General features: G+C 42.6%; 1 protein-coding gene across 2 annotated transcripts in view; it reads left to right on the plus strand.

Annotated features, from left to right (window-relative positions):
• The window catches only part of SACM1L (SAC1 like phosphatidylinositide phosphatase), a 226,497-nt gene extending 203,440 nt beyond the window's left edge, over window positions 1-23,057 (plus strand). For both annotated transcript variants that reach the window (XM_077491838.1, XM_077491839.1), the window contains 4 exons: window positions 6,569-6,662; window positions 19,773-19,865; window positions 22,379-22,436; window positions 22,526-23,057. In XM_077491838.1, the coding sequence (XP_077347964.1) occupies window positions 6,569-6,662; window positions 19,773-19,865; window positions 22,379-22,436; window positions 22,526-22,662 (382 nt within the window). In that variant the 3' untranslated portion in view covers window positions 22,663-23,057. The remainder of the gene's footprint in view (window positions 1-6,568; window positions 6,663-19,772; window positions 19,866-22,378; window positions 22,437-22,525) is intronic.
• Window positions 23,058-24,850: the final 1,793 nt, after the last annotated feature.

Here is a 24,850-nt window from a genome sequence, read left to right on the forward strand (position 1 = left end):
CAGTAAAACTGCGGTGGCTGATCAGCAAGCGGTTAAATATGCCCCTTTGTGTTAGTGCATACTTAAAGCAACAAATTCACTTTTTTAGTATTACAAACTTTTACTTTGTACATACGACCATAAACTTTAAACTGAACTAAGCTATTTTTTTTCTTTTAGATTTTAGCAATATTTCTCATTTATTGACTTGCAGGGTTATGCTTGGTGCTAATGTTTATTTTTATTTATAAAGTACCCATATACAGTATCTCACAAAAGCGAGTACACCCTTTAAATTTTTGAAAATATTTTATTTTATTTTTTCATATGACAACACTGAAGAAATTACACTTTGTTACAGTAGTGAGTGTACAGCTTGTATAACAGTGTCAATTTGCTGTCCCCTCAAAATAACTCCACACACAGCCATTAATGTCCAAACCTCTGGCAACAAAAGTGAGTAGACCTCTAAATGTCCAAATTGGGCCCAAGTGTCAATATTTTGTGTGGCCACCATTATTTTCCAGCACGGCCTTAATCCTCTTGGGCATGGCGTTCACCAGAGCGTCACCGGTTGCCACTGGAGTCCTCTTGCACTCCTCCAGGACAACATCACGGAGCTGGTGGATGTTAGAGACCTTGCACACCTCCACCTTCCATTTGAGAATGCCCTACTAGGCTTTAAGTCTTGAGATATGCTTGGCCAATCCATCACCTTTTCCCCCAGCTTCTTTAGCAAAGCAGTGGACGTTTTGGAGGTGTGTTTGGATTCGTTATCATGTTGCAATACTGCCCTGGGGCCCAGTCTCCGAAAGGGAGGATATCATACTCTGCTTCAGTATGTCACAGTACATGTTGGCATTCATGGTTCCCTCAATGAACTGTAGCTCCCCAATGCCGGCAGCACTCATGCAGCCCCAGACCATGACACTTCCACCACCATGCTTGATTGTAGGAAAAACATACTTGTCTTTGTACTCCTCACCTGGTTGCCGCCACACACACTTGACACCATCTGAACCAAATAAGTTTATATTGGTCTGATCAGACCACAGGACATGGTTTCAGTAATCCATGTCCTTAGTTTGCTTGTCTTCAGCAAACTGCAGGCTTTCTTGTGCATTAGCTTTAGAAAAGGCTTCCTTCTGCAGACCAATTTGATGCAGTGTTTGGCATATGGTCTGAGCACTGACAGGCTTCTATTCCCTTGTAATAGAAAAAAACATGACAGGTCCTCTTAAATATGAGATCTGGGGTCAAAAAGTCCTCAGATCTCATATTTAGACTAAAATGCAATAATAAAAAAAATTGTAATTTCAAAAAAATCATTTAAAAAAATTGGCCTTTTAAGAGCTGTGGGCGGAAGTGACGTTTTGACGTTGTTTCTAACCAGAAATTGTATGGAGATGGGTGGGGCCATCTTCCCCTCACTCATCTCCATGCACAGCTGGTAAGCATGGAACAGAAGAAAGGTAACAGCGCTCTCTGCAGGGACAACTCAATCCATACATCAGGTCCACTCACAGGTGCCGAGGCTCAATGTGTCCCAACACACTCCAATGCAACAGTAGTAAGAAGAGCCGGCAACACTAATCCTTGAAGTGTTGTTTATTGGTACATCAGAGTGTCAGTAAAACAATATCTGACGCGTTTCGGCAATAGCCTTAGTCATAGCTGGTTTGAAACAAATATGGCAAAAAATATAAATATACTCACATACACATATGCAAACTCCATTGGCCCATCAGGTTCGTGTCACAGAAAATTAGCATATTTAATTGATACCACCAATTATTCAGGTGGTTAGTGACTACACCTGTTTTTTAGCCAACATGAGACGGGGAAGAGACAAAAAAGACAATATAAAAAGTTAATTTGTTGAGCCAAGAAGAATTGTGTAGAAAAATGCTACATAAAATATTAAAACCTTAATGCTTCAAGGAAAAAAATGTATTCCTTAGAAGATGAAAATGGAGACTTATGTTCAAGTAATTTTTTTTATGGCTAACAACACAAAGTAAAGTCAACATAGAGAAAAAAAGGGGAGGGGGATTCAATTTATGGCAGGATCAAAAGAGAGGGATTCAATTTATGGTAGGATCAAAAAAGAAAAATTCAAATTATGGCAGGATCAGAGAAGAGAGATGCAATTTATGGCAGGATCAAAAAGAGAGGGATTCAATTTATGGCAGGATAAAAAAAGAAAAATTCTAATTATAGCAGGATCAGAGAAGAGGGATGGAATTTGTGGCAGGATCAGAAAGAAAGGGATTACATTTATGGCAGGATCAAAAAGGAATTAACCACTTAACAACCGCCCATTGCCGATTAACGGCTTCAGGGCGGTTGTTTAACTCTGAGAGGCCGTTAATTAATGGCCTCCCAGAATTCTGCTCTCGCGCGCCCCCTGGGGCGCGCACACGAGAGCATCCGTGACCGCTGGGTCCAGTGGACCCGGCGCATCACGAATCACGGTAAACGGCCGCTCATCGCGGCCGTTTACCACGTGATCGCTCCGTCAAATGACGGAGTGATCACTTGTAAACAAGCCGGCGTCATGTTATGACGCCGGTTCCTCCCTCCCCCTCTCTGTACCGATCGGTACAGCGTAGGGGGAAGAGATCGGTGTCAGCAGCGATGTGGGCTGCATCTGCAGTGCCCACATCGCTGCTCACCGAAAATTAACCCCTCAATTCCCTGCCAACAATCTGCAATACCCTGCAATACTCTGCAATACCCTGCAATACTCTGCAATGCCCTGCAATACTCTGCAATGCCCTGCAACACTCCGCAATGCCCTGCAACACTCCGCAATGCCCTGCAACACTCCGCAACGCCCTGCAACACTCCGCAACGCCCTGCAACACTCCGCAACGCCCTGCAACACTCCGCAACGCCCTGCAACACTCCGCAACGCCCTGCAACACTCCGCAACGCCCTGCAACACTCCGCAACGCCCTGCAACACTCCGCAACGCCCTGCAACACTCAGCAACGCCCTGCAACACTCTGCAACGCCCTGCAACACTCTGCAACGCCCTGCAACACTCTGCAACGCCCTGCAACACTCTGCAACGCCCTGCAACACTCCGCATCGCCCTGCAACACTCCGCATCGCCCTGCAACACTCCGCAACGCCCTGCAACACTCCGCAACGCCCTGCAACACTCCGCAACGCCCTGCAACACTCCGCAACGCCCTGCAACACTCCGCAACGCCCTGCAACACTCCGCAACGCCCTGCAACACTCCGCAACGCCCTGCAACACTCCGCAACGCCCTGCAACACTCCGCAACGCCCTGCAACACTCCGCAACGCCCTGCAACACTCTGCAACGCCCTGCAACACTCTGCAACGCCCTGCAACACTCTGCAACGCCCTGCAACACTCTGCAACGCCCTGCAACACTCTGCAACGCCCTGCAACACTCTGCAACGCCCTGCAACACTCTGCAACGCCCTGCAACACTCTGCAACGCCCTGCAACACTCTGCAACGCCCTGCAACACTCTGCAACGCCCTGCAACACTCTGCAACGCCCTGCAACACTCTGCAACGCCCTGCAACACTCTGCAACGCCCTGCAACACTCCGCAATACCCTGCAACACTCCGCAATACCCTGCAATGCCCTGCAACACTCTGCAATGCTCTGCAACACCCGCCAATACCCTGCAATGCTCTGCAACGCCATACTCTGAGATACCCAGCCATAGTCGGTGATACCCTGCAATACCCAGCCATAGACATCCCCCCCCCCTCCCGCCGCCCTCCACCCTCCAGTGCTTCTACCGAATCGCTAATACGATCAAAGCCAGAATCTTTTTTTTTTTTTTTTTTCAGGCTTCCCAGCTTAGAGGTGAGATGTGGGGTCTTATTGACCCCACATCTCACTGTAAAGAGGACCTGTCATGCCATATTCCTATTACAAGGGATGTTTACATTCCTTGTAATAGGAATAAAAGTGATCAAAAAAATTATTTTTGGGGAAAAAAATGTCAAACTAAAATAAATAAAGTAAAATGAACAATAAAAAAAAATGTTTTTTTTAAAGCGCCCCTGTCCCCATCATAGTTTCATAGTTAGTAAGGTTGAATAAAGACACCAGTCCATCCAGTTCAACCTGAGTGAGTGTCTACAATCACCCCTGTACATTGCACACTCACATTGGTCCCTACCCTCAAAGAGCCTACAATCCAAGGTCCCCATTCATATACTAGGGCCAATTTTCGACAGAAGCCAATTAACTTACCTGCATGTCTTTGGATTGTGGGAGGAAACCGGAGCACCCGGAGGAAACCCACGCAGGCACAGGGAGAACATGCAAACTCCAGGCAGGTAGTGTCGTGGTTAGGATTTGAACCAGCGACTCTCCTTACTGCTAGGTGAGAGTGCTAACCACTACACCACTGTGCCGCCCATGTGCTCGCATGCAGAAGCGAACGCATACGTAAGTCCCGCCCACATATGAAAACGGTGTTCAAACCACACATGTGAGGTATCGCTGCGAACGTTAGAGCGAGAGCAATAATTCTAGCCCTAGACCTCCTCTGTAACTCAAAACATATAACCAGTAAAAAAAAATTAAATCGTCGCCTATGGGGATTTTTAAGTAGCGACGTTTGGCGCCATTCCACGAGCGTGTGCAATTTTGAAGAGTGACATATTAGGTATCTATTTACTCAGCGTAACTTCATCTTTCACATTATGCAAAAATTGGGCTAACTTTACTGTGTTTTATTTTTTTTTAAGCACAAAACTGTTTTTTTTTCCAAAAAAAAGCATTCGAAAAATTACTGCGCAAATACCGTGCGAGATAAAAAGTTGCAAAGACAACCATTGTATTCTCCAGGGTGTTTTCTAAAAAAACATATATAATGTTTTGGAGTTCTATGTAATTTTCTAGCAAATAAATGATGATTTTTACATGTAGGAGAGAAATGTTAGAATTGTCCTGGGTGCTCCAGAACGCCTGATGGCGCTCCATGCATGTTGGGCCTCTGTATGTGGCCACACTGTGTAAAAGTCTCACACGTGTGGTATCGCCATACTCGGGAGTAATAGCAGAATGTGTTTTGGGGTGTAATTTGTGGTATGCATATGCTGTGTGTGAGAAATAACCTGATAATATGACAATTTTGTGAAAAAAAAAAAAAAAGTAAAAAAAATCTTGATTTTGCAAAGAATTGTGGGAAAAAATGACAACTTCAAAAAACTCATCATGCCTCTTACTAAATACCTTGGAATGTCTTCTTTCCAAAAAGGGGTCATTTGGGGGGTATTTGTACTTTTCTGGCATGTTAGGGTCTCAAGAATTGAAATAGGCCGTCAGTACTTCAGGTGTGATCAATTTTCAGATATTGGCGCCATAGCTTGTGGACTCTATAACTTTCACAAAGACCAAATAATATCCACCAATTTGTACTTATTTTTACCAAAGATATGTAGTGGTATAAACTTTGGCCAAAATTTATGAAGAAAAAATTACTAATCTGCTAAATTTTCTAACAGAAACAAAGAAAAATTCATTTCTCGGTATTTTTTCTTTTATAGCACAAAAAATAAAAAACCCAGCGGTGATTAAATACCACCAAAAGAAAGCTCTATTTGTGTGAAAAAAAGAACAAAAATTTCATATAGGTCCAGTGTTGCATGACTGAGTAATTGTCATTCAAAATGCGAGAGCACCGAAAGCTGAAAATTGGTCTGGTTATTAAGGGTGTTTAAGTGCCCAGTGGTCAAGTGGTTAAGTTTATTGCAGGATTAAAAAGAAAGGGATTACATTTATGGCAAAATTAAAAAGAGGAATTACGTTTATGGCAGGATCAAAAAAGAAAAAATCAATTTATGGCAGGATCAAAAAGAGAGGGACTGAATTTATGGGACTACGTTGTTGCCGGCTCTTCTTACTACAGCTCTGGTAAGCGGCGGAAGGCACCGGATCGTGGCGGTGGCGCAGGGACCACTTTTATCTTGTAGCGGACAGGCCGCTGAAGACCGGGATACCGGGGTTATGCCAACTAGCTGCTGCCATAACAACGATATCCTCCTTCAAACAGCTGCCGTAAAAAACTGTGGCGGCCATTTACGCTTCTCATGAAGCCTGACCTAAAAACTCCCAGGACGTTGCTTAGTGAGGCCCAAACCTCCTAACATCCGATTTCTTTCCCCTGATGAAGTAGCTCTGAGCTGAGAGTTGGAGAGCTTATTGTGGTGACGTTTAAAGGGGTTGTAAACCCTTGTGTTTTTTCACCTTATTGCATCCTATGCATTAGGGTGAAAAAACTTCTGTCACTGAGCAGCCCCACAGAACTTTTTACTTTTACCTCTACTTTTACATTTTTTTGAGGCCACATCCATTAGTACCTGGTAGTATATCTGGTGTTATGTAGTCATAAAAGGTCTAACTCTGCCATGTCCATATAATATCAACCTATGCTATGTAGTTCTTTTAGTAATACTCCTCAATAGTTAATACTGCTAGAACGCGTTCTTTACCTTCTTTTCATTTGTGGGGGATAAAATGATGTATGACATATTATTTGCATCAAATTCTATTTTGCCAAGTATATTTTTCCTTTTTCTTTTCTCAGGACTGGAAAGCGAACACAATGGGGACTTATAATGGATGGCTGGAACTCTCTCATACGATACTATAAAAATAATTTTTCTGATGGGTTTAGACAAGTAAGATTTTATTTTTTTTCCTTTCTTCTGTTTTCACCTTGCACGTTGTAAAAAAGTATATGTTTAACAATCCTCTGTGTTTTTAGCAAAATCATCATAAACATTGTTTAGGACATAGACAAAATTTATCAATGAGAGATTTTCTTATCGATATAAAACAAGTGTGTTCACAGAACAAGTTAGGATGTCTGCATCAGGTACTCTTCTGCTGTGCTGCACTGTTAAGTCTGCTTTGAAATATTATTATTATTATTATTATTATCATTATTTTTATTATACACGATTTATATAGCGCCAACAGTTTAGGCAGCGCTTTACAATGTATAGCGGGGGGACAACACAATTACAGTACACTTCAATACAAAAGTATACATTTCAGGATCAGGAAACTCAATCTCCATCATGAAATGCAGTTTGATTCTACAAAAAACTTCTTGCAGCTGTGTGAGAATTTTAGGCAAGGCTTCCAGAAAAAGACAAAGGTTTCCTTTTTTTTATGATTTCAAGTCAAGAATATGAATCTGATTAATGCTGAATCAGCCGTAATTATGTAACTTCTGATGAGATAAAAAGGACTGTATTAGTAAAAGCTAAATTACTTAAATAATGCAAACTTGCATACACACACATATATACATACACGCGCTACTGTGCAAAAGTTTTAGGCTGGTGTGAAAAAATTAAGAATCCTTTCAGGATAGAAGTGTTCATGGTTTATTTTGATCAATTAACAAAATGGAAAGTAAATTATCAGAAGAGAAGTCCAAATCAAATCAGTATTTGGTATGGCCTTCCTTTGCCTTCAAAACAGCATCCATTTTTCTAGGTACACTTGCACACAGTGTTTAACCACTTCTGCTCCTGACCAGAGCACTTTTTCCAATTTGGTACTGCATCCCTTTAACTGGTAGTTGCGCGGTCATGCAATGCTGTACCAAAACAAAATTTGTGTCGCTCCCCCCCAAAAATAGAGCTTTCTTTTGGTGCTATTTGATCACCTCTGCGTTTTTTTTTAATTTATTTTTTTACATCAGGGGACACAGAGCCATAGTAATTACTATGTGGGTTATATCGGACCGACAGGTGCTTGACACTGGCACACCCCTAAAGGTGTGTACTCCCCTATATAACCCCTCCCATTACTGGGAGTCCTCCGTTTTTTCGCCAGTGTCTAGTGAAGGTGTTGGTCACGAGTAAAGATGTGCTGTGCTGAGCTCCACAGGTAGTAATCCTTGATAAGGGCTAGCCATGCTGACCGGATCCATTCTGATGTTCTTTCATGGGCTAAATGAATGGTACCGGGGCCTCGTATCCGAAGAAACAAGGTTTTGCTTGCGAACGCTTCTCTTTGAGAGCTGGGCCCTGGGATCCAGTACTTTTTGGTAGTAAGGCCATAAAGTTTTTACTGGCAGGGTGCTGTCCAAGGTCCAGGATTGTGGGATAATCTGAGAGTTCCCCAGTTCCTGAAGGTTTCCTATAAGGTCTCGGAGCCTACTGTGAAGGGTGAAGATTGGGTCTTTATCTCTGATAAAACCCTGCTGCGAAGATAAGGTAAGGGGAGATTTTCTCAGGAATTTCGCCTTCTATGTATAGTGTTATGCCTATGTGTCACCACTGGGAGCTGTATTGAGAACTCACCGTCCTGGCGCTGGAAACAGCAGAAGCCTTCACTCTCCTCTCCTCCAGCTGCAACAGACCCTCCGGTAAGAAAAGGGGTGTCTGGTCTCTTGCTGTGCCCCCAGATTGGCTTTATTCCACTTCGAAGGGCATGCCAAGACAGTTGCATTTCTTAAAAAAAAATAGAAACACATAAAGGGCAGACCGCGGCCGCATCAGCGGAGGATTTACCCCCCGCCATGCTTGCAGGTCCACAGGACGGCGCTAGCGTGGAAAAACGCCTTCCTGGAAAGGAAAGGGGGGCATAATTTGTGGGGGAGGCATGGGTAACGGCATCAGACGCCGGCCACACATGGAGGAAGCTGGTCTCAGTGCTGTGTGTGAAAGCAGCTGCTGGCTGTGGAGGGACAGAGCAGGTGGATGGCTTGGTCAGGTTAGTGTACAGAGGCTTACTCTTTGGCACATTATACTTTACCATAGCTAGGGTTAATAGCAGCTAATGGTGCTGAACTATAGCCTAGCAATGTACATTCTTTGGCATAGCACCTCTGCTTTATGCTTCAGGCTATGAATGGTAATGGGACCAGAAACTTCTCCAAAAGGTCATTTGTTTTGCACTGTAAACTAAATGCATTTCCAAAGAATTTCATCCTCCTCTGAGAGGGATACGGCTAGTCAGATTGAGCCATCAAGGGTAGAACTTCAGTCCCTGTATATATCATACAAACTTTTTTTTCCTCATTTAAAATTTTGAAAGATTAATGCTATGATGTCTCCTCAAGGCCCTTTTGTTGAGGTGTAGGAGGCTGGGGATCAGGTAGGTCTTCCCAAATATTGGAAGATACTTATCAGAGAGGGAGTAGCCTCACAAATCAGGTGCTTGTGTTCTCCCTTACTTAACCCTTTTGTTGCTTGCAACACAGGCTCTTGAGATATCTGCCTCTAATTAGGTTCATTAGAACCTCCCCCACCTGGGGATTTTTATTCCTGTTCATGCATAGATTATGTATTCTGAATGGGAACATTTCTATGAAGAAATGGGGGGTTCCAGCAGTTGATGCTGCAAGCACCTTAGTGTGCAGAGTCTTGTCTGGTGGATAATGCACGGATGTTAAAGGATCCAGCAAATTAATGTTGGAACTTCCTTTTAAAGACAAGATGTCTTTTGCAGTTCTTGCTGCAATTGGTGTATCTTAGTCCTTTAACCCTTTAACGTCTGCTCCACCATTTTGGTGGAGCACAGTTTGAATCACGCTAACTCATTGAAAAATGTGGACTTCAAAGGGTTAAAGAACAGTTTGTGGAGATACCTAAAATTCTGCCTGATCAGCAGGCCTGCCAAAGGGCTGGTGTATCTGACGCGCTATGTCTTACAGTAGATGCTATGAAAGACTCTATCGTTTAAGCCTTATGGCTTATGCTTGGACTAGTACATTCTCGCAGAGTTCTGTGGCTGAAATATTGATCAGCTGAAGCACCATGTGAAAGCTCTTAGCCAGTTTGTTTCCCTTCCCGGGGTATGGCTATTTAGAGTGGATAAGTACATCCAAAAGGGTAAAGCTCTCTTTACCAGTAAAAAGAGGTTCAAACATTTCTCCTTTTGATTGTGCTGCCTCTAGGCAGTCTCGACGGTCTCAATCGTCAGGTTCAAGGGAAAGTCCCCAAGGGCAGCACAAGGATCTTGGGGGCAGAAAGCCCACAAAGCAGAATGCTAAAGCCTTCTCATGAAGGAGCACCCCCACTCGTTTGGTTGAGGGGAAAGGTCCTGCGATTCTCAAGATCTGGCAGGGTCAATGTCAAGAGCAGAGGGATTTCTGCATTTTTTTTCTCTAAGTTACGACTAGAGTTCCCAGAGCCCGGACGGCTCAGTCGGCTTTTGATCTGAGGGTCCAGAGTTTGGGTCCCCATTTTGGGTGCTGCCTGTGGAGTCCGTGGGCTGCTGATGGGGTAGTCTTTATGCAAGAGTTTCCATCTCCTCTGTGAATGTTCCTAAGGATCCAGAGAAAAAAAGTCTCTTTCTGGCCTCTGGATCAGCTGTTATCCCAGTCGGTGATATCAGAGGTTCCCTTAGTGGAACAGGTTTTTTTTTGGCTCAAACCTTTTAAGGTTCCAGAACCAAACAGTGAGGTAAGACCCATTCTAGATCTTGAAGATCTGAATCGGCACTTAAACATCCCTGCCATTCCGCCACAGCACCACGAGTGTTATTAAAGATTCTGGCACCTCCTTTAGCCAGGTTAAGGGCTGAAAGCATAGCGGTCCTAGCCTATTAGAAGATCTACTTTTAATAGATCATTCACTCTCAGGTCTAAAACCAGAGTCTGATCTCAACCTAGGAAGATTCTCCTTAAGACCATCAAGGAGATTACGGTACTTGGGGGGGCTGGTTATTGCTACCATACAGAAGAGGGTATTCTTAACCCAGACTAGAATCAGTTCCATTGTAGGACTAATTAAAATAGTCAGAGCCTAAATTGGTGGGAAATCTTTATCCTGGAAGGTGTTAACAACAGATGCCAGCCTTCTAGGCTGGGGAGCAGCCCTGGAAGAAGATTCTGTCCAGGGGAGATGGTCCAGGTTAGAGGACCTTGCCTATCAACTTTTTTTGGAAGTTTCAGGCAGTACCTCTGGCACTAGTATCTTGGCGGTCAGACTACAGAAATGTCCTGACTGGATTCAGTCTGACAAGGCCACGGCGGTGGCTTACATCAATCACCAGGGGGGCACGAGAGGTCGTGCAGCCCAAAAAGAGGTGAATAATGTTCTAGCTTGGGCATAACACAACACTCCTTGCCTATCAGCAATTCTATTTTTTCAGGCGTACTACTTAACAATTCTTTCTGGGAGAATGATCTCTTCACCCGACATCTTCCTTGCAATATGTCAGAAGATGGGGTATTCCAGACATGGACCTATTTGTGTCCAGATTCATTAACAAGGTCGACAACTTTGTCGAGAACAAGGGGTCCACTAGCGGGCTGGACAGAAGCATTAGTCTTTCCATGGGATCAGTTTTCACTGATCTGTACATTTCCTCCAGTTCTGCTAATTCGTGCCTTCTCCGCAGGATTAAGTAGGAACAAAAGGAGGTGATTCTGGTGGCCCCAGAAGATTTACTGAGATCATAAGGATGGCAGTAGGAGTCCTTCGGACTCTGCCATTATAGCCAGACCTTCTTGCACAAGGTCCGGTATTTCATCCTACCTTACGGACAAAAAATTTGACAGGTCTAACTGTTGAATCCCACTCTATAAAAGATTGTGAGTGATCTCCTTTGGTAGTGTCTACTTGGATTAATGCCAGGAAGCCGGCTTCCAGAATCACTTACTATAGAGTCTGGAAGGCATATGTTTCTTGGTGTGGATCCAGGAGTTGGCACCCCAGGAAGTATGTCATAGGCAGATTTCCTGATTTCCTGCATATGGGATCTGTAATGAAGCTGGTCTTGACTTTTATCAAGAGCCAGATCCCGGCCTTGTCTGTGTTTTTTTTTTCCCTATGGCCTCTTGCTTCCCACTCTTGGTGTGTAGCTTATTCGGGGGGTAACACAGTTTATTCCCCCTATCAAGGCACCTCTAAATCCTTGGGTTTTAAAATTGGTCTTATCAGCTTTGCTGAATCAGCCGTTTAAACCTTACGAGAAATTTCCTTGGTTCTTTTGACAAGAAAGATAATCTTTTCTGGTTGCCATTTCTTCTGCTAGAAGAGTATTGGAACTAGCGGCTCTGTCTTGTAAGAGCCATGTTTCATCATGCATAAAGATGAGGTGGTTTTATGTCCTCATCCTGAATTCCTACCAAAAGTGGTAACAGGTTTTCATTTAAACCAAGATATTCTTCCTTCTTTCTCCCCAGAGCCTTAATCTAGGGAAGAGAAGGCACTACATTCTCTCGATGCTGCAGTATGAATCCTCTGGCCATTGCTGTGGGACATCCCACATAGTAATTACTATGGCTCTGTGTCCCCTGATGTAAGAAAAGAAAATAGGATTTTTATAACGGCTTACCTGTAAAACCCTTTATTTTGATTTACATCAGGGGACACAGAGGTCCCTCCCTTCTTTGGGATACACTTGTATTGCTTGGTTACAAAACTGAGGACTCCCAGTAATGGGAGCGGTTATATAGGGGAGTACACTCCTTTAGGAGCATGCCAGTGTCCAGCACTTGTCGGTCCGCTATTAACCCACATAGTACTTACTATGGCTCTGTGTCCCCTGATGTACATCAAAGAAAAGGATTTTACCGGTAAGCGGTTATAAAATCCTATTTTTTTTTTTTTGTGCTATACACAAAAAAAAAAAACAATATTCTTCTACATATACAGTGCCTTGCGAAAGTATTCGGCCCCCTTGAACTTTTCAACCTTTTGCCACATTTCAGGCTTCAAACATAAAGATATAACATTTTTATTTTTTGTGAAGAATCACCAACAAGTGGGACACAATTGTGAAGTGGAACGAATCTATTGGATTTTTGAAACTTTTTTTAACTAATAAAAAAAATGAAAAGTGGGGTGTGCAAAATTATTCGGCCCCCTTGCTTTAATACTTTGTAGAGCCACCTTTTGCTGCGATTACAGCTGCAAGTCGCTTGGGGTATTTCTCTATCAGTTTTGCACATCGAGAAACTGAAATTCTTGCCCATTCTTCCTTGCAAAACAGCTCAAGCTCAGTGAGGTTGGATGGAGAGCGTTTGTGAACAGCAGTTTTCAGCTCTTTCCACAGATTCTCGATTGGATTCAGGTCTGGACTTTGACTAGGCCATTCTAACACCTGGATACGTTTATTTGTGAACCATTCCTTTGTAGATTTTGCTGTATGTTTGGGATCATTGTCTTGTTGGAAGATAAATCTCCTTCCCAGTTTCAGATCTTTTGCAGACTCCAACAGGTTTTCATCCAGAATGGTCCTGTATTTGGCTGCATCCATCTTCCCCTCAATTTTAACCATCTTCCCTGTCCCTGCTGAAGAAAAGCAGGCCCAAACCATGATGCTGCCACCACCATGACAGTGGGGATGGTGTGTTGAGGGTGATGAGCTGTGTTGCTTTTACGCCAAACATATCGTTTTGCATTGTGGGCAAAAAGTTCGATTTTGGTTTCATCTGACCAGAGCACCTTCTTCCACATGTTTGGTGTGTCTCCCAGGTGGCTTGTGGAAAACTTTAGATGAGACTTTTCATGGATATCTTTGAGAAATGGCTTTCTTCTTGCCACTCTTCCATAAAGGCCAGATTTGTGCAGTGTACGACTGATTGTTGTCCTATGGACAGACTCTCCCACCTCAGCTGTAGTTCTCTGCAGTTCATCCAGAGTGATCATGGGCCTCTTGGCTGCATCTCTGATCAGTCTTCTCCTTGTCTGAGCTGAAAGTTTAGAGGGACGGCCAGGTCTTGGTAGATTTGCAGTGGTCTGATACTCCTTCCATTTCAAATGATCGCTTGCACAGTGCTCCTTGGGATGTTTAAAGCTTGGGAAATCTTTTTGTATCCAAATCCGGCTTTAAACTTCTCCACAACAGTATTACGACCTGCCTGGTGTGTTCCTTGGTCTTCATGATGCTCTCTGCGCTTTCAACAGAACCCTGAGACTATCACAGAGCAGGTGCATTTATATAGAGACTTGATTACACACAGGTGGATTCTATTTATCACCATCAGTCATTTAGGACAACATTGGATCATTCAGAGATCCTCGCTGAACTTCTGGAGTGCGTTTGCTGTACTGAAAGTAAAGGGCCCGAATAATTTTGCACGCACCACTTTTCAGTTTTTTATTTGCTAAAAAAGTTTAAATCATCCAATAGATTTCGTTCCACTTCACATTTGTGTCCCACTTGTTGGTGATTCTTCACAAAAAATTTAAATTTTATATCTTTATGTTTGAAGCCTGAAATGTGGCAAAAGGTTGAAAAGTTTAAGGCGGCCGAATACTTTCGCAAGGCACTGTATACAAATATATTCTTCTACATATTTTTGGTAAAAAAAAAAAAAAAATCTCAATAAGCATATATTGATTGGTTTGTGTAAAAGTTATAGCGTCTACAAACTATGAGAAGGATTTATGGCATTTTGTATTATTTATTTATTTTTTACTAGTAATGGCGGTGTTCTGCGATATTTATTTTTGTTTCCCGACATTGCAGCGGACAGATCGGACACTTATGACACATTTTTGGGACCATTGACATTTATACAGCAATCAGTGCTATAAAAATGCACTGATTACCTTTTAAATGACACTGGTAGGGAAGGGGTTTACACTAGGGGGCGATCAAGGGGTTAAATGTGTGTTCCCTCAGTGTGTTCTAACTGTATAGGGATAGGACTGATTAGGAGGAGACATTTTGCTGTTCCTACTTACTAGGAACAAACATGTCTCCTCTCCTCTGACAGCACAGGTGGCGCTCGTGCATGCGATGGCTAGCAGCGATCGCCGACCACGTGCATTGGGTCCCCCACTGTACAGCAGGTGCACACGTACCCTCTGGTGGCTCTTAAAGGAACCCCGTATTTATACAAGGGGGTTTCATGCAGCGATGCCATTGTGCCACAGTATATGTATGCAAGCCAGTCAGGACCGGTTAATGGAACTCAGCAGGTAGGTTGTAGCAAACATCTTGGAGAATTTAACTTCAGATCTTCTGTGGAAGTAGGCTGCCTCAAATCCTTCTGTTTCTTCATGTAATCCCAGACAGACTCAATGTTTAGATCAGGGCTCCGTAGGAGCCAAACCATCACTTCCAGGACTCCTTGTTCTTTATGCTGTAGATCTGAATGACATTGGCTGTATGTTTGGGGTCGTTTTCCTGCTACACAATAAATTTAGGGCCAATCGCACGTCTCCCTGATTGGTATGGCATGATGGCTAATTATTTGCCAGTATATTTCAGCATTGAGTATACCATTGATCCTCAACAAATCTCTAACTCCATTTGCAGAAATGCAGCTCCAAACTTGCAAGGAACCTCCACCATGCTTTACTGTTGCCTGAAGACACTCATTATTGTACCATTCTGCAGCCCTTTGGCAAACTGCCTCCTGCAGTGAAATATTTCATATTTTGATTCATCAGTTCTTGGCACCTGCTGACATTTTTCTGCACCCCAGTTCCTATGGTTTCATGCGTAGTTGAGTCACTTAGCCTTGTTACCACATTGGAGGTATAGCTTTTTGGCTGCAATTCTTCTATGAAGACCACTTCTGGCCAGACTTCTCCATACAGCAGATGAGTGTCCATGGGTCCCACTGGTTTTCACCAGTTCTGTGCTGATGGCACTGCTGGCAATCTTCCAGTGTCAAAGAGAAGTAAGCATGACTTGTCTTTGATCTGCTACATTAAGTTTCTTTGTCCAACCACTGCATCTAAGGTCCTTAACATTGCCTGTTTTTTTGTGCTTCTTCAAAAGAGCTTGAACAATACATCTTGAGACCCCATTTTTTTTTTAATCTTTACAAAAAAGTGGCAACCAATAACTGGCCTTTGCAGCAAGGTGCAAAGGCCAGTTATGCAAAACAACCAAATTGGCCTTGTCTAACAGTTTACGTTAAAAACAGAGGGTTATTTTTCCCACATTTGCAAATATATGCATAAGCGGCCGTGCCCACGCCAAGGGACCTCCTATATATACTGCATATACTATCTTCAGCTCTGTGTCCAAAGGAAAATTGCAGAACTCAAGTCATTGATTGGGAAAGAACCTGCCAATAGCCTGGGCGAATGACAGAAAAGAACCCTGCACCGTGGCACATCTCGATTTTCTTGTGGGTTTTTTTTTTGTTTTTGTTTTTTTATTTTATTTTTAATTGCATCACCTTTATCTGAAGGTACCGTTTGAAAGAAAATCCAGTGTTTGCCTATTCAAAAATGTTAACAATTTCTATGGGGTGTGCTAACTTTTTCACATGACTGCAGCAGAGGAATGAAGGTACCGTATATACTCGAGTATAGGCCGACCCGAATATAAGCCGAGGCCCCCAATTTACCCCCAAAAAAACTGGCAAACTTATTGACTCGTGTATAAGCCGAGGGTAAGACATGCCTGTCCATCCCTGTGTGTGTGTCCGTCCATCCCTGTGTGTCCGTCCATCCCTGTGTGTCCGTCCATCCCTGTGTGTCCGTCCATCCATCCCTGTGTGTGTGTGTGTCCATCCATCCATCCATCCCTGTGTGTGTGTGTCTCCATCCATCCATCCATCCATCCCTGTGTGTGTGTGTCTCCATCCATCCATCCATCCCTGTGTGTGTGTATCCATCCGTGTGTGTGTGTGTGTGTGTGTGTGTGTGTGTGTGTGTGTGTCCAGCCTACCTGTGTCCCGAGCCTCCGTCCCGTGCCTTGCCTCCTTGCCTCCGTGCCTCGCCGCCGTGCCTTGCCTCCGTCCCGTCCCGTCCCGTCCCGTCCCGTGCCGTGCCCTCTTCGTCGGCGCCTCGGCGGCCATTGTAAAATTCAAAAGCTGCGCCGCCGCCTTCGCCTGTGATAGGCGGAACACTGAATTTCCCAGCAGCCTGTGTTCCGCCTATCACGTACATCGTATCATCCTCGTCCGTAGTACGAGGATGATACGATGTCCGTGATAGGCGGAACACAGGCTGCTGGGAAATTCAGTGTTCCGCCTATCACAGGCGAAGGCGGAGCCGGAGGCGCGGCTTTTGAATTATAGAATGGCCGCTGTCTGTCTGCTCGACACGCTGATCGAGCGGGCAGACAGCGATGACTCGAGTATAAGCCGAGGGGGGCACTTTCAGCCTCAAAAAAGAGGCTGAAAATCTCGGCTTATACTCGAGTATATACGGTAAATTGTTTTTAAGCAGATGGAATTTAGAAGGAGGCAGGAAATTGGTTGATTTGATAATTGTAGCATGGAGGAGGTGACTAGAAGGAAGAATGAGGATATTAGGAGTAATATCTTTTTTGCAGATGGTTTCTGTACTCTAAATACCGCATCCAAAATGAGCTTGATCTTTCATTCTGTAAATTGTTACTGGCTGTAGTATTATTTGCAGTTGTACACTCAATCTGGCCAAGTCCTGTGCGCTAAAATAACTTTAAGTACAGTATAGTTTTCAATTGAAGAGGACCTGAATAGATTTCTGCACCAATAACTGCCCTCCTGGGCATGGAAACTCTGCTATAAATGAATTCAAATCTCCATTATTTGCAGGTTGTTTTTATTTTTGCAAGACTTTATCCTCTACAAATCCGCCCTTCTCAAATACAACTCCTGCCTCCACACTGCTAAACAAACCTATTACAACACTCTCATCAAAACCCTCTCATCCAAACCTTGTCAACTCTTTTTTACCCTTAATTCCTTACTTCACCCCCCACTGCCCCCACCCACCAACTTGCTTACCGCTCAACAGATTGCCAACCATTTCAATAGCAAAATTGACCCAATTCGCAAGGAGATATCCAGCATTCAACTTCCTCCCCTACCCAACACAACAGGTCCAACACCACGCTCTTTTTGCCCAGTTACCACAGATGAAGTTAATAAACTCCTCTCCACAGCCCACCTCACTACCTGCTCCCTGGACCCTGTCCCCTCACAATTACTGCTACCACCTTCCCACTCTATCCTTAACTCCCTAACCCACATCTTCAACCTTTCCTTCCCTGCTCAAACATGCACTGGTTACCCCCATACTCAAAAAACCATCACTAGACCCCACCCCACAACTTAAGACCCATCTCCCTGCTCCCGTTTGCCTCCAAGCTCATCGAACGCCTTGTCCATGACCTAATGAGTTGCTACCTCATAGACAACAACCTTCTCAACCCCCTACAGTCTGGCTTCCACCCACAACATTCTACTGAAACTGCCCTACTAAAACTCACCAATGACCTACTAACTGCTAAAACCAACGGCCACTACTCCATACTCCTACATTTAGACCTCTCTGCTGCCTTTGACACAGTTGGCCACCTGCTCCTCCTCAGCAAATTACGCTCCCTTGGCCTCTGCGATTCTGCTTTATCCTGGTTTTCCTCCTACCTATCTCAGCGCACTTTCAGTGTCACTTACAACTCCCTCTCCTCTGCTCCCCTTCCTCTTTCTGTTGGGGTACCCCAAGGTTCTGTCCTTGGGCCCCTCCTATTCTCGCTCTATACCTCTTCCCTGGGCCAGTTGATAAACTCCCATGGTTTCCAATACCACCTCTATGCCGATGACACCCAGATCTAGCTCTCCACTCCTCAACTCACCCCCTCAATCTCCTCACAGATCTCCAACTTACTGAATGACATATCAGTATGGATGTCACACCACTTCCTCAAACTCAATCTTTCTAAAACTGAGCTTGTTATATTTCCTCCTTCACTATTCCCCCCCCCCCCCCGTGACTTCACCATTAATATCAACAACACAACCATTGGTTCCTCCACACATGCCAAGGTCCTGGGTGTAATCCTTGACTCTGAACTCTACTTCAGCCCCCATATCCAATCACTAGCTAAATCCTGCCACCTTCACCTCCGCAACATCTCCAGAATTCGACCCTTCCTGACTAATGACACCGCAAAGCAACTCGTTCACTCCTTGATTATTTCCCACCTTGACTACTGCAACTCTCTCCTTAATGGCCTACCCTTAAGCAGGCTATCCCCCCTTCAGTCTATTATTAATGCTGCTGCTAGACTAATACACCTCACTAATCGTTCCGTGACTGCTGCTCCTCTCTGCCAATCCCTTCACTGGCTTCCCCTACCCCACCATGTAAAATTCGAAATGCTAACCATAACATACAAAGCCATCCACAACATTGCCCCCATCTACATGACCAACCTCATCTGCGGATATCGCCCAAATCGCCCCCTCCGCTCCTCCGAGGACCTCCTGCTTTCTAGCTCCCTTATTACCTCCTCTCAGGCTTGCCTTCAAGACTTCTCCAGAGCCTCTCCCATCCTCTGGAACTCCCTGCCCCAGTCTGTTCGATCAGCCCCTACCCTGTCCACCTTTAGGAGTTCCCTGAAAACTCTTTTATTCAGGGAAGCCTATCTCACACCCACCTAACTGTCCCCGAGCCACCCCCATCAAATCATTCTCTGCAGCTATTGCCTTTTGTACCACCACCCCCTCCCTTTAGAATGTAAGCTGTACGAGCTGTACCTTTTGTATTGTACTGTAATTGTGTTGTCCCCCTATACATTGTAAAGCGCTGCGTAAACTGTTGGCGCTATATAAATCATGAATAATAATAATAATTTTTCTTAGCAGTGAAGTGTTTAGGCCTCTTAATGCTTTACTTGCTTCTCTTGTAATTAAAAATGAAAAATTCTAGCAAACAGGGATAAAATATTTATGGCAGAAGAGTCACAAAAAGTCTCTTCTGTTATAAAAGCTACCTGCTATTGTAAAAACAAAAATTAAGTTCCATTTTGATTCAAGTACACAGGGGACGATTACAGACAATAAATGATCACAAGTTAAAAAAATCTAGCATATTTACATTTGCTTTTTGTTTTAAATTGGATTACTATTTGATTTTATACAGGATTCAATTGACTTGTTTCTTGGAAATTACACTGTTGAAGAAGCATATTCTTCTAGTCCTTTACAAGTGCAGAAAGATTGGAAATTCTTGGCAGTAAGTAAACATCACTACATTTTGTAGACCTAATTCTGTCTTTGTCTTGTCAGTCCTTTTCTTTGTTTTTGCCAAAACAATGTTTACTAAAAAAAAATCAATAAATATTTGCAGTGGGGATCTAGTTGAATTGCAGATAGGACATTAAAAAATAAATGACAGGATATCTTAAAAAAAGAATGAAAAAAAGGCCATCAACACAGTAGAAAGGGGTTTTAATCCCTAAATTCTGAAGAAATCCACTGACTTTAGGTTGGTAATCAACTGTCAAGAAGATACTCCCATTCAAATGGCACAACAAAATTGCAGATAACATCATCACAGAAATGAAATGTTCATCAAAAAAATGTTTGTTCTATCCTTTAGAGTACTTGAGCTCCAGCCAACACTTTTTCTAGTTTTAGATAAATTATTTTAAAACCCCATTATAACTGTTGTCAGTGTCCCCACGTGAGACACGCAGCAGGAAAGGGAAATCTGCCACAATGTGAGTTCACTGGTTAAGTGCCCACTCTTGGAGATTTCCCCAATTTCCCTTTGTTTTCATGGGAAATTTACACTGGCCCAATGAAAAAAAAATAATCATCAGTATCAGAAGTGAGAGTGAAATCACCCGAAAGGAGAAAGCCAACAATAAAACCATAGCAATGCAGAAGGTAAAGGGTTTTTTTTCCCCCTGAGAGATATCCAAAAAATATACAGGCATACCCCACTTTTAAGTACACAATGGGGGTTATTTACTAAAGCTGGAAAGGGCAAAATCAGGCTCACTTCTGCATAGAAACCAATGAGCTTCTAACCCCAGCTTGTTCAATTAAGCTTTGGTAATAACCTGGAAGCTCATTGGTTTCTACGCAGAAGTGAGCCTGATTTTGCACTTTCCAGCTTTAGTAAATCCCATTGTGTACTTAAAAGTGGGGTATGACTGTATATATTAAGCTTAGGATAGCTTCAAATAATAAAGCAAAAATACTGATCTACATTTAGAAATCTATAGCTGTTACCATAAAGCCATCCTAAAATGTATAAACATGAGACACCCTTCCAAAAACTTCTTCTATTCACAAGAACAAGAGAATGTATTTAATCAATTTAATAAATCTGAAAGTGCAGAGATTGCTTTATAGTCTTGTATATGTAAGTCTTGTATATGTAAGAACTTCCAAAGGTCATAAGAGACCAACGTCCTTATGTCAAGTTTGGGAATAGGTTGTGACTCTTATTTATATTATTTCTTCTGAGGGATGTTTGTCATTAGCCAAATATTAGCATGTCCATTATTGGTGAATGACCTAATTTACCAAATATGGACCTGTCATGTTTGGCCAGTGATTTGACCTGGGTGACCCCGTACCTCTGTTTACTTTAGTGGCAGAGACCCAGAGGTTTAATTTGGCTCAAGGAAAGCAACGGGATCGTCTGCCAACCCTGGATCCTGCCACTAAACAAAAGTCGGGGACACCCAGATTACCCCGCCCCTTTTGTTTACTTTAGCAGCTGGGACCTGGAGATGTATGTTCCTTCTCCAGTTATACTAGAGGTTTATTAGAAGCACAACTCACTTGATTTTAAATTTGAAGGTGTCTGCATAGCTATAGATTTATAAATAAAGATTATTAAAAAAAAATTTTAAATGTTTGGTTGATTTATTGGAGTCAATACATCCTTTTTTCTAAATAGCCCTTTTAACCACAGTTTCAACCGTTGCTCAATCTACCCAAAGACAAAAAAAAAAAAAGTTGCTATCTCTAATTGCTGCTTCTAAGGATGTCCATAATGCAGTTAGCATTATTAGTATAAGATGGCTGCATCTAACACCAGTTAGTTTTTCATTTGCCATGTCCTTGCTGGATCTGTTGAAGTCAGTCTGTTAAAGATCTGGCCTTGCAGTTAGGTCAGAATTCTACACCATTTTAATGTACTGTGAAGCAAAACTTGTATTGATCCAGTGCCTGCTCCTCTGCAGGTCTTCTCTCCCCTCTCTCACAGTCTTGTTCGAGACCAACAGAAGCCATTGGCAGTTGCTACTGTCAGTAAAATCCTATGAGGAGGGGGGTGGAGCTGAGCTGCACTGTGTGTCTACGAACGCACACAGCCTGGCTTGAGAGCCAACCTGCACGTGTGCCAGCATAGGAAGCTGCTTTCTGTGGGGTGGTACACTGAGGAGAGGAAGAGCCAAGAGCACCAGAAGCAACCCCAAAAGAGGAGGTTGAGGGCCACTCTGTCCAATGATTTATGGGGTGACTACACAAGCCGTACGGCTTAGCAAATCACAGTAAAGAGCCCTGTGTTTACTAACAACACAGGGCCCTGTACACGGAGCAGTGATGTGGCTGTTTTATTTCTCCCTGCAAAGCAGGAAAAAAAAATAACCACATCGATTAGTAAAGGATTAAGTTCTTAAATTATCCTGATGCATGTAGTCATCACTGAATGAATAAATTGTTATTTAATTTACAGTTTGATTACTGCTGTAAAAGTAAAGATGCATTTTGTTTTTCTTTCTTATTCAGTTGCCAATCATCATGGTGGTTGCTTTTTCAATGTGCATTATCTGCTTGCTCATGGCTGGTAAGGCAATACTATGTTACTAAATTACTCAAATTTTGTTATTCTTATATGCCTAAAAATGTACTGAAGCAAATCTGCTTTTTTTCAAGGTGACACATGGACGGAGACTTTGGCCTACGTAATTTTCTGGGCAGTTGCTAGTATTGGAACAGCCACCATTATCCTCTACAATGGCAAAGACTTTGTAGATGCTCCAAAATTGGTCCAAAAAGAAAAGATGGATTGAATTATGGATTGTCAGAAGGATATTGGCAGTAATTGTTGCACAAGCCATAAATGGAGTCTTTACTGATCTGCTTTCAAACATTGCTATCCTTACCTATCTTGAACTTCATTTTAAACCATCGGATCAAAAACATAAGACATTGCATTGAGAAGCATATACCGATCTGCTTTTCACTGCCCAGGCTGTATATTTTCCATTGCTTTGCAACATATTGCAGCATCTGTAAGCATTACAGAGTTAAGACATGGACTTCAAAATATGGTAGTTAGGTAGTAAAAAAAAAAAAAATTATAATTTTGATCCACATGCCTTATGATTGTCACTAAATTGCAACTGTGTTTTAAAATAAATAGTTTAAGATGATTTGCATGAGCAATAAAACTGTTTAATTTTTATCTTTGTTTTAAAGTGTGTAGGGATATTTTATTTTTACTTCAATGCCACTTTGGAAACATGTTGGATAGAGTGCATCATTTCTCAGGTTTTTACTGCTGCCTGTATCTTCTGTTAAGCCACAGGGAAAGGAAGAAAACATAATCTGTGCTATGGGAATACATAAAGCAAAAATATTTCTTTTTAGAAAAGTGGAGAAAGGTTCGAACTTTTTTATTACAGTTTTTGTCCCCACTGTAATGTGGTAATCTGAATTTAATGTAAAGAATGTGCGCTGGATGTCCACTGCTGGGTAATTCAGGACAACGAATAGACACTTATATTACACAATATCAGCCTCTCAAGATGTAGTGTTTTCTTGTTTTTGTTTATTTTTATTAATGTGGGTTTATTCCTTAACTAATGAGAGCATTATCCTTTTTTTTTATTTTTTTATTTTTTATTATTATTATTTTTTTTTTTAACTGGGTCAGCATTGGTTTAGGAAAGCTTGCCTTTTTGTTTTAGGGACTGCTTGTTGTGGACATTCCACGATATATAGAGTCTAAATTAAGTACAAGAGAAAATTGGATTTTTTGTGCTAATTATTAAATCCCTTTCTAACCATTTGGGTTGGACTGTTGCAGTGGTTGCTCGTGTTTTTTTTTTTTTTTTTTTTTCTCTACCCCTCTACTGCTTGCTACAACTGAGCATGCTTGGTAGGAGTGAGGTTATACTGCCTTAATTAATTTTTTGCCTAGCATTCTTCCTCCTATAGGTTGTATAAAAACTATGGTTTGGTCTGGTTAGTGCTGTGTCTCTCAAACATCATATATAGGGGTTTTATAGTGAGTAAAAAAATTCTAATTCGGGCTTGTGTCGATTGGCTTTTGTTCACTACAAGCAGGTTTTGCATTCCCATACAAGTCTGCTTAAGAGCCGTCAACTTAGGTCCAAATCCCTAGGGACTTGATGAATATGAAATCTAAAGAGAAGTCGATCTTGTGCTAGTCTGGCAAGATCTTGTATCTTATGTGTCATCCCTACAGCTGTTGTTAATGTATCCAACCATCTAGTAGTCGCTCTCCCTCTTCTGGTTCCCTCAATCTTCCAAGACATTATTTCCTTCTCCAGTGTGACCCAAAAAGCACAGTTGTAACTTCATCATTTGGGCTAGTGACATAGCCGGTTTAAGCTCTTCCAAAATCAATCTGTTTGTTCTACAGGCTGTCCACAGTACGCATAAAATCCTTCTCCAGCAACAAAGCTCAAATGAACCGATCTTCTTTCTGTCTTGTTTCCATTGTGTCCAGCTTCCACAGCCATAATTACCAACTGAGAAAATGAGTGCGTGGCCAAGTCTGACCTTTGTTTTGAGTGTCATTTCTTTACCTTTGAATACTTTGTCGAGAGTCTTCATTGTGTAGCTACCAAGTGCTATTCTGCAGAGTATTTCATCTCTACTTTCTTCTTTGTTTTGAATAAGCCCTGGAGATTAAAATGCTTTACATTTTATCGCCATCAACCTCAAAATGAACGTCATTTTCTGTGTTCATGATCTTCGTCTTGTTTATAATACAGTTCCAATCCCCTGTTAGGACTTTCAGCTTTGACTTTTCTTGGTAAATACAGCATATCTTCGTTGCTGCTCATGATGAACTTTGTGGCGACTGCATAACATAGGTTGTTTGTTTCCGTCCCTAACTTTGATACTGACAGACTCTTCCAAATTTGCATTTCTGAAGATGGCCTCACCAGATAGGGTGAACAGGTAAGGTGACAAGATGCATCCCTGCCTGATGTTATGCGTTATTGG

This window comes from Lithobates pipiens, unplaced genomic scaffold, assembly GCF_037356315.1.
Source record: "Lithobates pipiens isolate NorthernLeopardFrog02 unplaced genomic scaffold, aLitPip1_a1.2 Scaffold_19, whole genome shotgun sequence".
In the NCBI taxonomy this organism is placed as follows: Eukaryota; Metazoa; Chordata; class Amphibia; order Anura; family Ranidae; genus Lithobates; species Lithobates pipiens.